This window comes from Passer domesticus, chromosome 5 (genome assembly GCF_036417665.1).
Source record: "Passer domesticus isolate bPasDom1 chromosome 5, bPasDom1.hap1, whole genome shotgun sequence".
Classification (NCBI taxonomy): domain Eukaryota; kingdom Metazoa; phylum Chordata; class Aves; order Passeriformes; family Passeridae; genus Passer; species Passer domesticus.
This window is the reverse complement of record NC_087478.1, coordinates 10,926,191-10,940,086: the sequence shown is the minus strand read 5'-3', so window position 1 is coordinate 10,940,086 and position 13,896 is coordinate 10,926,191. Positions and strand designations below refer to the sequence as shown.

General features: G+C 39.4%; 1 protein-coding gene across 2 annotated transcripts in view; it reads left to right on the top strand.

Moving 5' to 3' along the window:
* Positions 1–6,134, top strand: part of PTPN12 (protein tyrosine phosphatase non-receptor type 12) — a 69,286-nt gene extending 63,152 nt beyond the window's left edge. Inside the window, exons 14-18 of one of the 2 annotated variants that reach the window (XM_064421921.1) lie at positions 1,178–1,255; positions 2,550–2,638; positions 3,586–3,616; positions 4,107–4,223; positions 4,836–6,134. In XM_064421921.1, the coding sequence (XP_064277991.1) occupies positions 1,178–1,255; positions 2,550–2,638; positions 3,586–3,616; positions 4,107–4,223; positions 4,836–4,897 (377 nt within the window). In that variant the 3' untranslated portion in view covers positions 4,898–6,134. The remainder of the gene's footprint in view (positions 1–1,177; positions 1,256–2,549; positions 2,639–3,585; positions 3,617–4,106; positions 4,224–4,835) is intronic. The other variant, XM_064421920.1, reaches the window with a different exon arrangement.
* The last annotated feature ends 7,762 nt before the right edge of the window (positions 6,135–13,896 follow it).

Below are 13,896 nucleotides of genomic sequence, written 5' to 3'. Positions count from 1 at the left end.
GCTTTGCACCAGTGATCCTAAACCCTGTTTACAGTGGCTTTCTCATTTTCATACTGGCTCAGGACTCTTCTGTCTGCAGCTGGGAATGTGGCTGCAATCACCAGTGAAACTTGTCTGTGAACTTAGCAGCACCCTAATTGCCTAACCATAACTGCTGCTGTGCATGATCTTACCACACACTTAAATCCTCCTTTTCATTCAAATGAAGTGAAAAGTAGTTGTACCCTGAGGTAAAAGGAAAAAAACAAAGAGAACAATAAACTAGAAACAACACCTAAACAAAACCCTAAAAACTCACTTTCAGTTAGTGCAGATCCATGGTGACTTTATTTGATGGTTTTATAGAGGCTCTTTCTGATAATGAAGGTTTTCTTGTGCTGTATGTAAACTTGAGATGGAGCAGGTCTCAGAAGTCACTTGGAAGATGATGGCTTGTAGAACTTGATGGAATTCTGTCCCTGGAGCAGCTGGGGATGCTGGCAGCTCAAGCTTCACGTCTTTATTAGTTGAAATGTTGTATTTTTGAATCCTGCGCAGAGTACAGTTGTCAGAGGAGATTTCTTATGGCAGCAGCTACTTTAAATTGCTTTAAACCTTTAATTACTACTCCAAATTTCTTAGCAGGTCAGAGCAGGCTTTTGCTGCCAGAATAGCTCGTGTTAGTGCACTCCTGGGAGGTGAGAGGGGACAGGCTGGGGACAGGATGTGGTACTGGCACCAACAGTAGCCGTCTCCTCTGGCTCCTGTTTGCCCTTTGGCCCAGTAAACCTTGCACCAGGCTGTTTAACCATGTCAGTGGTGTGGGAGCCAGTGGGCTCAACATGGATTTGGTAAGCAAAACTGAGACTTGAAAGAATGAACAAAAAGTATTCATTTGAATTACTTAGGGTTTTTTTCCTCTGAATTATTTAGACTGAAAATGTTTTTGTTTTCTTGCTTGCATAACACACAAACTGATCCTATGCCCTTAATGTGAAGTTATTGTTGTTAGATGAAGTTGCTCCACAGTGTTAGTGTGGTAAACCAAAATGTTTTATAATACTTAGAGCAAATTTTTCGTTTGCTTTAGATACTATACCAAGTTTAGGATTATCACATATATGAAAAAATCAACTTCTAAAAGACTAGGAGAAAAATCTATGTATTTTAACTTATCTAAATGTCATATTTGATTTAGATGCTGATGCTAGTGAAGATTCCTCTCCCCCGCTCCCAGAAAGAACACCAGAATCGTTTGTATTAGCAAGTGAACAGAGTGAGTTTTTGATGTTTGGTGGTAATTGGAGATAAAATGTGAAGAGCTTGTCAGTATTGTATTTGAGTACCCCTGATTTTTGGTTAGTCTGTTGGAACAATTGTAAAATTGAATGAAATCTAGCATGTGCAATGGCTTATTTTGGGATTTAACTTTTCCACACCCTTGAACACAGAGAAATTATTTTTCATTTTCTGACTAAATATGGTGTTTATGATATTTAAGTAATTGGGGGCTTCAATAGTAGTAGAGCTGGTTTTCAGTCTGAAGGGTATGGAAATGAGATGATACAGTGGGGAAATGCAGTATGGTTAGGGAATTTCCCAGCTATTTTAGTTTGCTACTGCTCCCAGGTAGGGAGTGAGTATGCACATGAACAGTGTTTATCTGATCCCCTTTCTTGGGCAAAGGAAAGATGATGACACTTCATTCTGCACTGCATGGAGTGAACAAGCCCAGTTAGTCAAGTTTAATCTAGTTCACTCTTTGTGTCAAAAGGGTAACTGCAAGAGAAAGCTGACACTTACAGATGATGTGCTCCTATTGTCATAGTTCATTCATCAAGCTAATAATGGCAGAACACAAAACAGATGAATTGAAATGAAGTGATAAATTAGGTTTATGCTTGGTACCTTCCAAAAAACCTAAAATGATATAATTATTTACTGAGACTTTGTTTAGTGCCATTTTGAAATAAAAAAAAAAAATTGGGCCCAAATCTAAATATTTTCAGCAGGAAAACGCTGAAGTTTTGTAAATGTGTTCTTTGAGCACATAAGCATAGGTAGTTCAGAGTCGAAGTGATCCTTTCTTTGGATATCATGGACCTGTTGCTTTTCTGTGACCGCACAAGGAACAAAGCTGTTTTCTTTAAAAATCTCTCTCCAGAACTGGAATCACTAAAACCACTTTTATTTTGTCTTTTTGCACAATGTTAGTAAGGACAGGTGTGGCTGTCCTGACTTGTATGTTTACTTAGGAGATCTGAAAAATACATACTATCACTGCCCAGCTGATGTAACAGAAGTTCTAAATTGTCCTTGAAAAGGAAGGTTGATTAGGAACCCCCAAAGGAACAAAATGAACATCCATAATGCAAGCACTGTACTCTTGTGCTTTGAGTTAGATTGTGGCATTTTGCCTTTTTTGGAGCACTTTTCATGTAAAGAAATTTTTCTGGTTTTACAGGCATGTAATCTAAAAAAAAAAGTTTAGAGCACATTTCTAATGCTGTGTACTAATGCCTGATCATGAGGAGATGTGAAGTGTGTTGAGCTGATGTAATTCTCCCTAGGCACGCCCTTGCTGAAGCCAGCTGTGGCTGCGCAGTCGGAGTGGAGCGTGCTGCGTGACCAGCACCTGCCTGAGCACACAGCCTCCCCAGTAAGTGCAGCAGACAAGTCTGTACTCATCACTCATTCCTGGTCTGGTTGGGACCTACAACAAAAAGTAAAATCCATACTTGTGAGAAGTTGCAGCTGTTGGTCATCAACAACTGGCCAGGTTTTCCTCTGCCTGAGCTGCTGAATTGACATGAAAAGTATGTTTTCTTTCCAAGAAAATGATCTGTTTTTCTAAGGTCAGCAATGTTTTTAAAAGGAGTACTCCAAAATATATGTTAAACTATGGCCTTAAGAGTGTAAATATGCTGCTTTTAGGGAGCTTGCTGTCTGCCCTTAAATAGATCTTAGCCCAATTCAAACTGGAAGAGAACAGCAGTCTCTCATCTAAACTTCTGCAGGGCCTCACTCCAGACTAACGAGGGATTTTTCCAGCTGGGTCTTGAGAACCTCCAGGGATGGATGGACACTTTTAATGGGCAACCTGTTTTGCTGCCTGAAAATGGTTTTCCCTTATGTCCATATTTATTTTAAACAAACCATTTTTGCCCATCAGATTTCACTTTTCTCTCATCCAGCTCACAGTCATCCTGCATCAACAACTGACAAAACTTTAAAAGCATATAAGTCCTTTTTACATTTGTCCCTTTTTTTCATGTGCTCCCAGTATCTCACTTAAAAATATGACAGAAAAGATAGATGTGAATTTTCAGGGACTGTAAATATAGTGTGAAAACAAACCTACCTAAATAAGTTGCAGTGTCATGTTTTCAAATTTTTATTAAATGCTAGGGTTTTAATAGTAAATTCTTATACTAACTACTGTAGCATTTTTTCAGTGTTGAGTCAAGTAAAAAATGTCGAGGTAAATTACCATTTCCATGAAAGTTATATGATTTTGGTGATGTTTTCATAATCTTAAATTTCTGTGTTTCTTTTAACTTTCTGGAAGTGGTTTGTGTAATTATTTTATATATCTCTCATTAACAGGGTTTGAAAACAACTTCACCTATACTACCTGGTAAGTGGTGGAAGCTTTTCTAAATTTTTTTTTTCAAAATACTTTTTTCCTACTGAACAAAAATTTGCCTGAACTTGGTGTTTGCTCTGAAGGTATCTAAGTATACTTGTATTATACTAAATATATTGTTATCTATGATGTCTAAGCACCTTTAGTTTAGAAAGAACATGAACTGAAGACTTTATGTTGCTGTATTAAATGGCACTGTGAGCTTTTGCTATAAATAGATGCTATGTGGGATTTCAGCTATCCATACAAACTAATACAAAATAATCCAGATATGGAAAGCAGGAATATGTTGCTGTCACTGAATATTTACTTCATAAACAATTTTCAAGTTTCACTTTTAGGAAATGAGAAATTGTCTTTCAAAGCTTTATTTTTGTAAATGATATTTGCTGCCAGTTGTTTTCTGGGCTGTCATGACAAGTGGCCTTGCCACAGTGGTGACTAAGTGGATGTTACAGTGAGGGGTCTGTGTGTTTTCTAGATCGTCCTGAACGAAGCAACAAAACACCAACTGACACTTTACCTCAGATTGCTTTCTCTGGTTCCACTGACACAAGAGGTCAAATTTCAGAATTTCCTGCAGAAGTAACAGATATTGGTAATTACAATTCTTTTAAAATATAATCACTAGATGACTTCAACAGGGGATTCACTGTCAGTACTGGTTTGGATAGCTGCTACTGCTGCCACTCTTCAACGCACTGAGATGCAGAACCCAGACAAATAAGCTGCCTGGTCTCTTCAGCAGTGCTGAAGAAGTTTTCCCCAGAATAAATGATTAAATAATTCTTCACTTTGAAAAAAAGCTGAAGTGTAAAAAATACAGAATTTGTCAAATGGATCATAATTTTTGTAAAGTTTTACGCGTTTTTGAAAACTTCCAGAAATAATACCTGATAACAGCCTAGGTATGCAGAGAAGGAGGGAAAAATAATATAATAAAGGCTGTAATACTGTATTTAATGAAAAGTACTTTCCAGTGAGGTTTAAGTACCGAACTATAATATAATACAAATTCTTCACATTTCTATTTCCTACGGCCAGAGTGCCTTCAGAATTCCTTGTATTACAAAGTTGTTTTCTAGCCCTGAGAGTAAATGTATTCTGTAAGAGCTGAAGCCATGTCTTAGTGATCTTCTGACTGCTGCCAGCCTTTGTGAGCCTGTGCTGTCCCAGCAGACAGAAGTATCAAATACATTTCTTTCCTCAGGTTTTGGTAACCGCTGTGCAAAGCCCAGGGGACCAAGAGAGCCACCCTCAGAATGGACATGATCCAAGAACCAATGGACATACTATCAATAAATTATACTGGAAAACTCAAGTGCCACTGAACTAGAGAAATAGTGTTCCACTTTCCTGGGGGGCGACTAACAGAGCAGTGTAGATCTAACTATCAATGGTACATCCTTGCAGTGCATCCCACGCAAAGCCTGACACATGGTTCACAACAGTGGATTCCAGTATTACAACCTTTTGCTGGGGCCATCTACCTGCCTTACTACACTTAGGAGAAAGTATTACATATGATTTATTTTGTAACTTCAAGTATTATTGCCTTAATGTCTTTTAACCCTGTTACACGCTGCTTGTAGACATATGTTAATATAGTAATACTTTTGACAGATTGTGTTTATGGACTACTTTTTGCTAACATTTGATTACCATGTATGCATTATTTTGTATATGTACAGGGCAAGTAAGTATATAATTTGATAAAGTTGCAATCATAAAATATTAACAGAAGATGTAAGAAATCTCTGCATGATCTAAATTTTTGTGTACCTTATTTGTAAGTTATTTGCCCTGAAGTTTTAGAAAATAGTTTCTGGGGTTTTTTACAAAAATTGCTGGACACACACAGCCAGAATTGCAGGTTAGCAGAGATAAAGATTGTAATGCATTTTGTAAATTGTAAGCAAAAGGTTATTTTTATATTATATACTGTTTAATTGTCAGACCTGATTTGTTCTGGTTTTCATCTGGTCATGGAGATTCAGTAAGTGCCTTGGAACAGTATTGAATTCTCTTAGCCTGTGTATGTTTCTTCAGTGTTTTGAGTTCATCTGGAATTAGATTATCAAAAGATTTGTATGTCCCTTAGTATATTTGACCTGCCAGTAAAAGAGAAACCATTTTACATAATCAACACTCCTTAGTTTTCATTTTAATGTTTCATCAGTTGCAATCTTTAGAAAGTTCATCTCTATCACCTTTCTGTGTAGTAGGATTTTACAGTTTTAATACGGCGTGTTTCTAATTTGGGAAAACCAGAACACACTGCTGAAAGGACTGTTCAATACCACTGTCTTCTCTTGCAGATGGGGAATACAATTTATGTTGTTCAGCGACTGTGTATGTAAGAAAGCAACTTATATGAAGGTTCACCTGGAGCCCTTGCAGCTACACTGTATCTTGGCAATATATTGTGTCAAGAGTTAATCCTTATAAGGATTCCTTACTTAAACTTTTCTGTAATACAATCTTTAAATTAAAGAAAGTAAAAATCTCACTCTGGGTGTTTTTACTCTTAGAAAAGAAAACTGTGTCCAAAAGCCAAGTGTAACACAGTGAAGGATGACAGTCTGGCTTAGCTTACAGATCTCATACTTGAACAGAACACTGACACTCAGAACCTTATTTTTAGTAACTACTTTAGAAGTTCTGGCTGGCAAGAATGCCAGAGAAGCAAAGAAGAATGTTGAGAAGAAAATGTTCATTTTAGGTAGTGAAACTATATTAATCTGAACTTAAGCTGGGAACTTTGTCTGATCTGCTACTTGTACCTTTAGTGTCTCTGCTAAAAGAGAGCCGATGCCCCGATAGCAGCTCTGGTGTAACCTCCTGAAGGGATGTAACTTGCAATTACTGCAATTACTGCCTCTGACTCTGGGTTTAATCACCATGTGCTTCGTGCATGTGACAGACTGCCAAGCTGGGGAGCTCTTTCAAAGAACTGTGTGCACTATAAATACTTCCCATGGATGTAGTTCTGTAGTTATTCATTTAAAAATAAATAATTCAATGATATGTGCCATCTGGGATAATCTATATCAACTGTGTTTCTGACTTGTAAACAGTTCAGACAGCTGGAATGTTCTGCAGTTGGCAGAATAAGGCTGGCCTGAACTTTGTCTTCCTTCCCTCGTGGTGCAGATGATTAGCTCAGACTTTCACTCTTACAGAGCTCCTGTGGATTTGGATGGGCTGTCAGCACCCCTGGGCAGTCCAAATCAGTGGAACATTTGGGAAAAAAAGTTAAATAATAAAATTTCCAAATATGTTTTGGATGTACTTTTCAAGGATCCCTTCCATATCTGTCCATCAATAAAACAAATCTGTGCAGGTAGTAGATTTTCTGGTTTTCACAGATGAAATTCACTTAACAGCAAAGGCTGTCCCAAATCTGTGCACTACATACAGGTCATCTTGTTATGTTTAATTAAAGTACATCCAGGTTCATCTTTTTTCCCCACTTTGTTTTGCACAGATTTGGATCATATTCCAGGCTGAGTTTGTCACAGAAAAAAAAAAAACCACCCCAAAAAACTCAAAGGAAGGTTGCAGCCTTTCTTTGCTTTAGTGATAAAAAACTGCAATTGTTTGCTATGGATTTCTGTTTATTTTGACAGAGCTGATTCACAACTTGCTGTTCTCTGCTTCGGGTTTTATATTTTCACCTATTTCAGGTAAGCTGGCAGTTTTAAGAGCAAGGTGAAACCTGCCCAATGTCATTACTTTGTGTAGCCACTCTTGGGGGTGGTGCAGAGATAACTGCAGCTCTGGATGCTTTATGCTTGGGAATTTCACTTTGAATTATTATTGTCTTAACAGCTTCATCAGAAAAACCCTAGATCTTCCCTTGTGGTTTATTTGAAATGGAGTCTAAAAGGGTTTAAGCATTACATTGGCTTGCAAGTTATCACTAAAGCCATTTTGTACATATACTGAAATCAATCCTGTATAGTTCCAGTCTTACACATTAGTTTTTCTGAAAGCAGTCTGCAACTTTCATCTCTGAAGTGCAGCTTTTCAGGCATGGACTTGATCACTGCAGCAAAGAAGCAGCAATGCTACTCAACCTAGCTATTTTTATTAATAACTGCTGCATTGGCTTGTTTGTCCTTCAGTATTTTTCTAATATACCATTTATTATTTTTTTCTAAAGGTATTAATATTGAATTAAATCATGCAGTGAATTATCACATCAAAAGAATGAGTTCTCTGTGTTTTAGAAATGTGAATTCTCAAGGCTCAGAAGAAAGCTGACCTCTTCTAATATCATTGCTTATCTCTATTACTCAGCATATTTAAGGTTGTGCATTGATTTGACGAAGTAACATTCTATTTTGGTAGTAACTGGAACATTACACCAGCATTTTTATTTCTTATCTGCTAGGAAAACCTGCTGCATTTACACATCATTTTCCTTAAAGAAGTTTCTAACTTGGGAAGCGGGCAGAACAATTAAAATTGTCTTCTCGAAGAATTATTTTTGGGTTTTTATATATTGGAATCTTGGATTGGGTTTCTTTGGAGATAAATCTCTATCAGAATGAGTGAGATCGAGTGCAATGCAGAGACTGGGCAGTGTGATAACCCTGTGCTGCTGGAGCAGTTGCTTGTAGCTGCAGGTCAGACTGTTGGGAAGCACCCAAAGACAAAGCTCTTGCCTGCAGCATGACCCTGACATGCTGCAGACAGAGAAAGGGAACCTAGCAAGAGAGGGTTGGACTGGGGAAAGACTAGCAATGAATATTACCTTCAAAAGGGGATTTTGAGCAGGAACAAGGAGTTAAGGACTTCAGACAATGGAACTGAACAACGAGATACAACTGCACACAACTAAGGCTTTGAGAATTTTCTCAAGGCTTAAGGGAGGAGTAACATCTCTACAGTATAAACAAACAAGTCACAATTCCTACAGCCCACTGCCAAAGAAGGGCCTTTCTCACAATCTCAAAATGCTCTTCAGCTCTTGAGAAGCTGGAGAAGCTTCTAAGGGAGGTTGTCCTGTGTGGTCTGAAGAGCAAGGCTAAATGCATGGAGCACATGAACCTAGGACTGAGCATAGCTGGGGCCTGCCAGCACAACACACTGACTGCTCGGGAGCCCTGGGAGTATCTAAAGCCTTTAAAGCAGCAAGGCTGTGAAGTGGTGAGTAACAGGCTTAGTGACATCCAGTAATAGCCAGGCTCTCTGATGGGCCTTTTCCTAACCATGCATGTACTTAATCAAAACAGGTTTGTCAAGTGTTGGCTCAAACAGAACAAGGAAATAACTGTTTTCTTGGCTGCAATGCTGTTGTATCCTCAAGATTTGTACCAAATGCTTCACTTCATCACTTCTAAGACCACATGGCAAAAGTTTAGTATTTGCAGCCTTAGAGCAGTGAGTAAATAAAATGTTGTTTGCTCATCTATTGAGTTGTAGTTGCTGTAACAGTTGATTTCTTTAACAACTTGACTCTTGCTTATGAAATTGTATTTTGTCTGCATCAAGCACTGTGGTGAAGCCAAGGTAAGAAATCAGTTTTGCATTTTGGCTTAAATCCTGCAAAGTTACATACCCTGTGCATGTAAACAGCCATGGTGAGCTCAATGCAGGTATTCATCCTTGGGCGTTGTGTGCTCGTGTTTGCAGTGCTGGGGCACTCGTAAGGACAGGGGTTAGCTCTGCTTCAGGCACTGAAGCTCCACAGATTTCAACTGGTGAGGTGGAAGTTGTCTTTCACATCTATAATTCCTACTTTCATCCACAGAGTTACAGTCCTTAATATAAAAGATCACAGGCAGGTAAAAAAATTGATCTTTTGGGTAGGTAGTGCCACAATCCCACAGAGAGCTTGACTGTCAAGTCAAAAGAAGAGCCGGATTTGGATCAAAGATGATCCCATTTTTCAAACATAGAGCATCAGACTGCTGAGCTTTTCTGCTTACTCAACTCTACTCTTTACCAGAAGGCACCTGGTGTGTGGTTCCATCCCAGTGTATATTCCACCTGCTACATCTCTGGCCTAATGTTAAATGGACCAAGAAACCCCATCATAATCAGAGTGTTTTCAAGTCTTTTGCTACATTTCTTCAAATTTTTATTTGCTTTCTTGCTGTTTTCACATTAAATGGTAAATTCATTGTTCGAGTGAGCCTGGAGAAGCGGGCAGGAAGATACAAACCCTGTGAGGAAACATGCCAGCTCTGGTGTCCATTGGTTGTAGCTGTCCTTTCATTTGCTGCATCTCCAAAATGAATATGCTTTATGGTGAATATTTAACTTTGTAATGTCAATTGCACATTTTATCAGCCCTGCCCAGTGCACATCTCACCTTAGGGTTTCAGTCTTGCCTGCACTGAACACTATTTTGCTGTAAGTGAAGGAAGGTTGGGCCTGGTACATTCTAATTCCACATGTTACTATGGTATCTGGACACAACTGAACCCAGCAGTGAAAGGCCAGCAGTTTTGTTAAAAAATAGTAATGTATCTTCTGATCTGTTTCATTAGAGACAATCAAAAGCTAAAATAGCCATCCCTGTGAACTCCAGTAGGACATCTAGGGTTACCTTTCCCATTGATGGGAGTGGCTCAGACCATCAGGCTTTTCTGAAAAAGCACTTGTACACTGGATTTTATAAAAGTTACTTTAAAAAATTGCTCATAACTCAGGTCATGAGATTCATGGAGAGTAATGTGTGAGCACTTCAGAAGTGAAGCAAGTTGCCTGGATAAAATGATCCAAAGAATGGTCTTTGCTTGGTGTGTGGTAAAAAGTGAATCTGGCAGAGTTGGGAAAAACAAGGAGCACACAATGCCAGAGGAGAGGAGGAGGGAAGAGCTGAATTGTAGCAAGCACAAGGGGGAAACTGTCTTTGCTTGTGGGTAATAAAAGGCTGATGTGAACTTGTTAAGCAGGTTCCTGGTTTTGTAAGCTCCTCAGAAGGGCAGAGGTGTGGTTGAGTAACAGGAATGCAGCACCAGGAAGACGCTTCTTTAAAGAAATTGTTGTGTTTGAGTTTCTACTCAAATCTGCAATTGAGTATGAGCCTCTTGCATTTTGACTGATCGGGCCCAGACAAAGATTTGTCTCCCACTCCAAGGTGGGGAAAAAGAAGGATAATAACCTAATAACAATAAACTGACCCTTGAAACTGGAGTGGGTGGGAGAGGTGGAGATGTGAGGAATGTTTAATTCAGAAAGCAATCTCTTGTCAGGGATTTTGAGACCTCAAAGTGATACCTGAATTTCATGATACCATTGCCATGCAATGAATACATCTTTGTCTGCCTGTTGACATGTAAATCGCTGGTAAGAAGGAAGCAATGCAAGTAATTATTTTTATAATACAAATCAACTTTTATTATACACTAGGACTAGTGAGACACCTGACAGCTCTGAAAAGTGTTGCTGAGCAGCTCTTTCCCCTTCTGTGTCATCAGACAGCAAATTCATACCAGTTCACTGATGCTGGAAAGAACACTCAACTGTATTTTTACCCTTAAATCTACCCTTTTTGGAAATAAATTTTCAGACCCTACAAAATATCTCTACAGATAAATTAGTTCTTCACAGTTTGGATACTGAGGGGTCGTCAAAGTTGTCCTGAATTTACTTCTCTGCCACTACTGCCTTTCATGTGTTTCATTTAAACGAAGGGAACGCTCATCTGGGCAGCTATTCCTCAACAGGGAGGGTGATCTCAGACTCCCTGATTCATAGGAAAGGGGGTGTCTAGTCTTACAATTTAAAAAAATTAAATACATTCAGGCCTCCTTTGGAGCTCAGGCAGCTGCCAGCCTCCTCTGGGTGCTAAGCTGGAATGGCTACATGAGCCAAAAGGACTCTTAGAGATGTCCATGATAGTCCACAAGGCAGCTCAGCCCTGTCCAAAGCAGGGGTTTGGCTCCAAGAGCCACAGCTCTGCTCCTGGGCCTGTCTGCAGTCCCCAGATCGCAGGGACATGTTTTGGGAGGGAGCAGCCTTTGTCACTAAACCAAATACTTTGTGTTTCAGCTGCTCAGGGCTCCTCTCCTCACCACTTCTCGAACATGTGATGTGCTCTAGGAACTCCCCATAACTCAAAAAATGCATAGGTGCTCTTACAGACCACATCACACACCTATCTAATTTATATTTTAAACCATGAGGCACATCCTCACTTTGCTAGAGACCAAAGTATGTGTAACAGTAAGGTCCAGAAAGAGGGCACTGGGGTATGTCACTGCTTGTGAATTCGCTGCACACTTCAGTTACACAACTCAGAAGGCTGGCTGGAGTTTTTATTACAATTTTTATCTTAATGATGTTTTGTAGATATATCAAGCAAGCACTTTTCAGTGTCTCTTCTTTCAGTGATTAAGAATGTGTGAAGACTTTTTCCATCTGCTTCTTCCTCTCCCTTGCCATTAACTCTGAGCATCAGTAGGAATCAGCACAAGGGAGCTGACTTGGAGCAGCCTCTGGGCCAGTCTGTGGTGAGATGACAAATCTGTCCTGCACGCTTGCTGGAAGTGGGGCTATCCATCACGCAGGCTCAGCATTCCTGCCTCCAAGCCAGGGCAAGACTGTACAAGTAACAAGGTACAACTGTGATTTCACATGAGCAGGCTGGGAGGAGCCTGCTCATCTCCCATTTCCAGACTGTGATGTGAGGCTGATAGTGATGTGTTAGATTTACACTGGAGTTATTCCATCTATCCTGAATGAATCCAAAGCCCCTAATTGCCATCCAGTACATATATCTAAACATTTTTGGGTGATTTTTACTGTGAGATGCTTTCCTAGTGCCGTGGTCTAGAAATTTCAGGTGCAATTATCTTACATTGGCACATCAGAGAAAATCCGAGGAGATTATGGCAAATGCATTTTTACTTTCAACAGTTTGTCTTAAACTATTTCCCAGAATCACTGTGGCCATTGATCTGAAGAGCTGCTGCCTCTACTGTGGACTGAAATTTGTGAATAGACAGAAAGCTCTTTATTGTGGATTTTTCCATGTTTATGTGAGCAAGAAGCTGAAGTGAGCAGTGAAAGATTAGCTGCTACATATAACTAGCTGTTTGTTTGCTTTTTATATATACATTTACAAATATAAACTGCTACTTTGCAAACAAGTGTCTGTACTGAAGACACAAGACCTGAATGTCCTAGAACTAAATGTACTCCAAATCAAGGCCAGGTTGGATGGGACTCTGATCCCATCCCTGCCCGTGGCAGAGGGGGCTGGAATGAGATGATCTTTAAGGTCCTTTCCAACCCAACCATTCCATGACCATTCTTTGATCTGTTTATCATTCCATAAGCCTTTATGTATAGGGAAAAAAAAGCCATCAGGAAATCCATTGGGATTTCAGTTTGTTGACTTGAACTCTTTGGCAACAGTAAGAGGTATGCATACCTGATAGAACTGCTTGTTAAGGAATAATAATGGAGATAACATCTCCATATGTAAGGAAATACAGTTTTGCTTGGCTTGCATCCTCTTGCTTTGATACTGATTTTTGTAGTTATGTATCTTTTGTATTGAAAAATTCTAAAGATCCTTCAAATAGTCAAGAAGCTATGAGGACAAGAGCTAAGCAAATTACCTTTTCAACTGCAAGCAGATATCATTTAAAATTGTGCATATCAAGACCTTCAATTTTCCTCCATTGTTGTGATTGTTACTACACTTCAAAAAAAGCAGTATTGGAGCTGGGATGTTTCACATGTTAAACACAAGTGAGAAAATCAGTTCTAAAGACTAAAGAGCTGTTACAGCAGTAGTCTGTAGCTGTTTGAAAAAACATTAAACAAGAAACAAGTACTGTAGGTCCTCCCTAAAGTGTAAACTCCTTTTTGTGGTTTTTATGGATTCTGTAAAATGTTGGCAGATGAACAGTGTAATAAAAACCATGAGTGTCCCCAGTTGTCTGCTCTGCCACACTGCCAAACCCACCACCCCTGAGCAGTCAGCAGAGACATCTGCTGCTTCTGAGGGGAAAAAGGCTTTTTGGGATAAAAAATACTGCCTTGGTTACTGGTTTGATCAAAGCTGCTGGGCTGCACATTCCCATTGCTCAGACACTGTCCCTCGTGAAGGACAAGGGCAGGAGGGGCAGTTCTTATCCCCCTGCAGCAAGGCTTGTCATGCTGTCAGCAGCTCCCAGGCATGAGCCAAGTTAGTCCCCAGTGTCTCATTCAGTTCAATTGTTTGGGTGGTAATTGCAGAAGTATTTGGATATGTCACTGGTTGTTCTGAAAACCCTGACTGTGGAAAATGAAGCTCTCCTAAAATA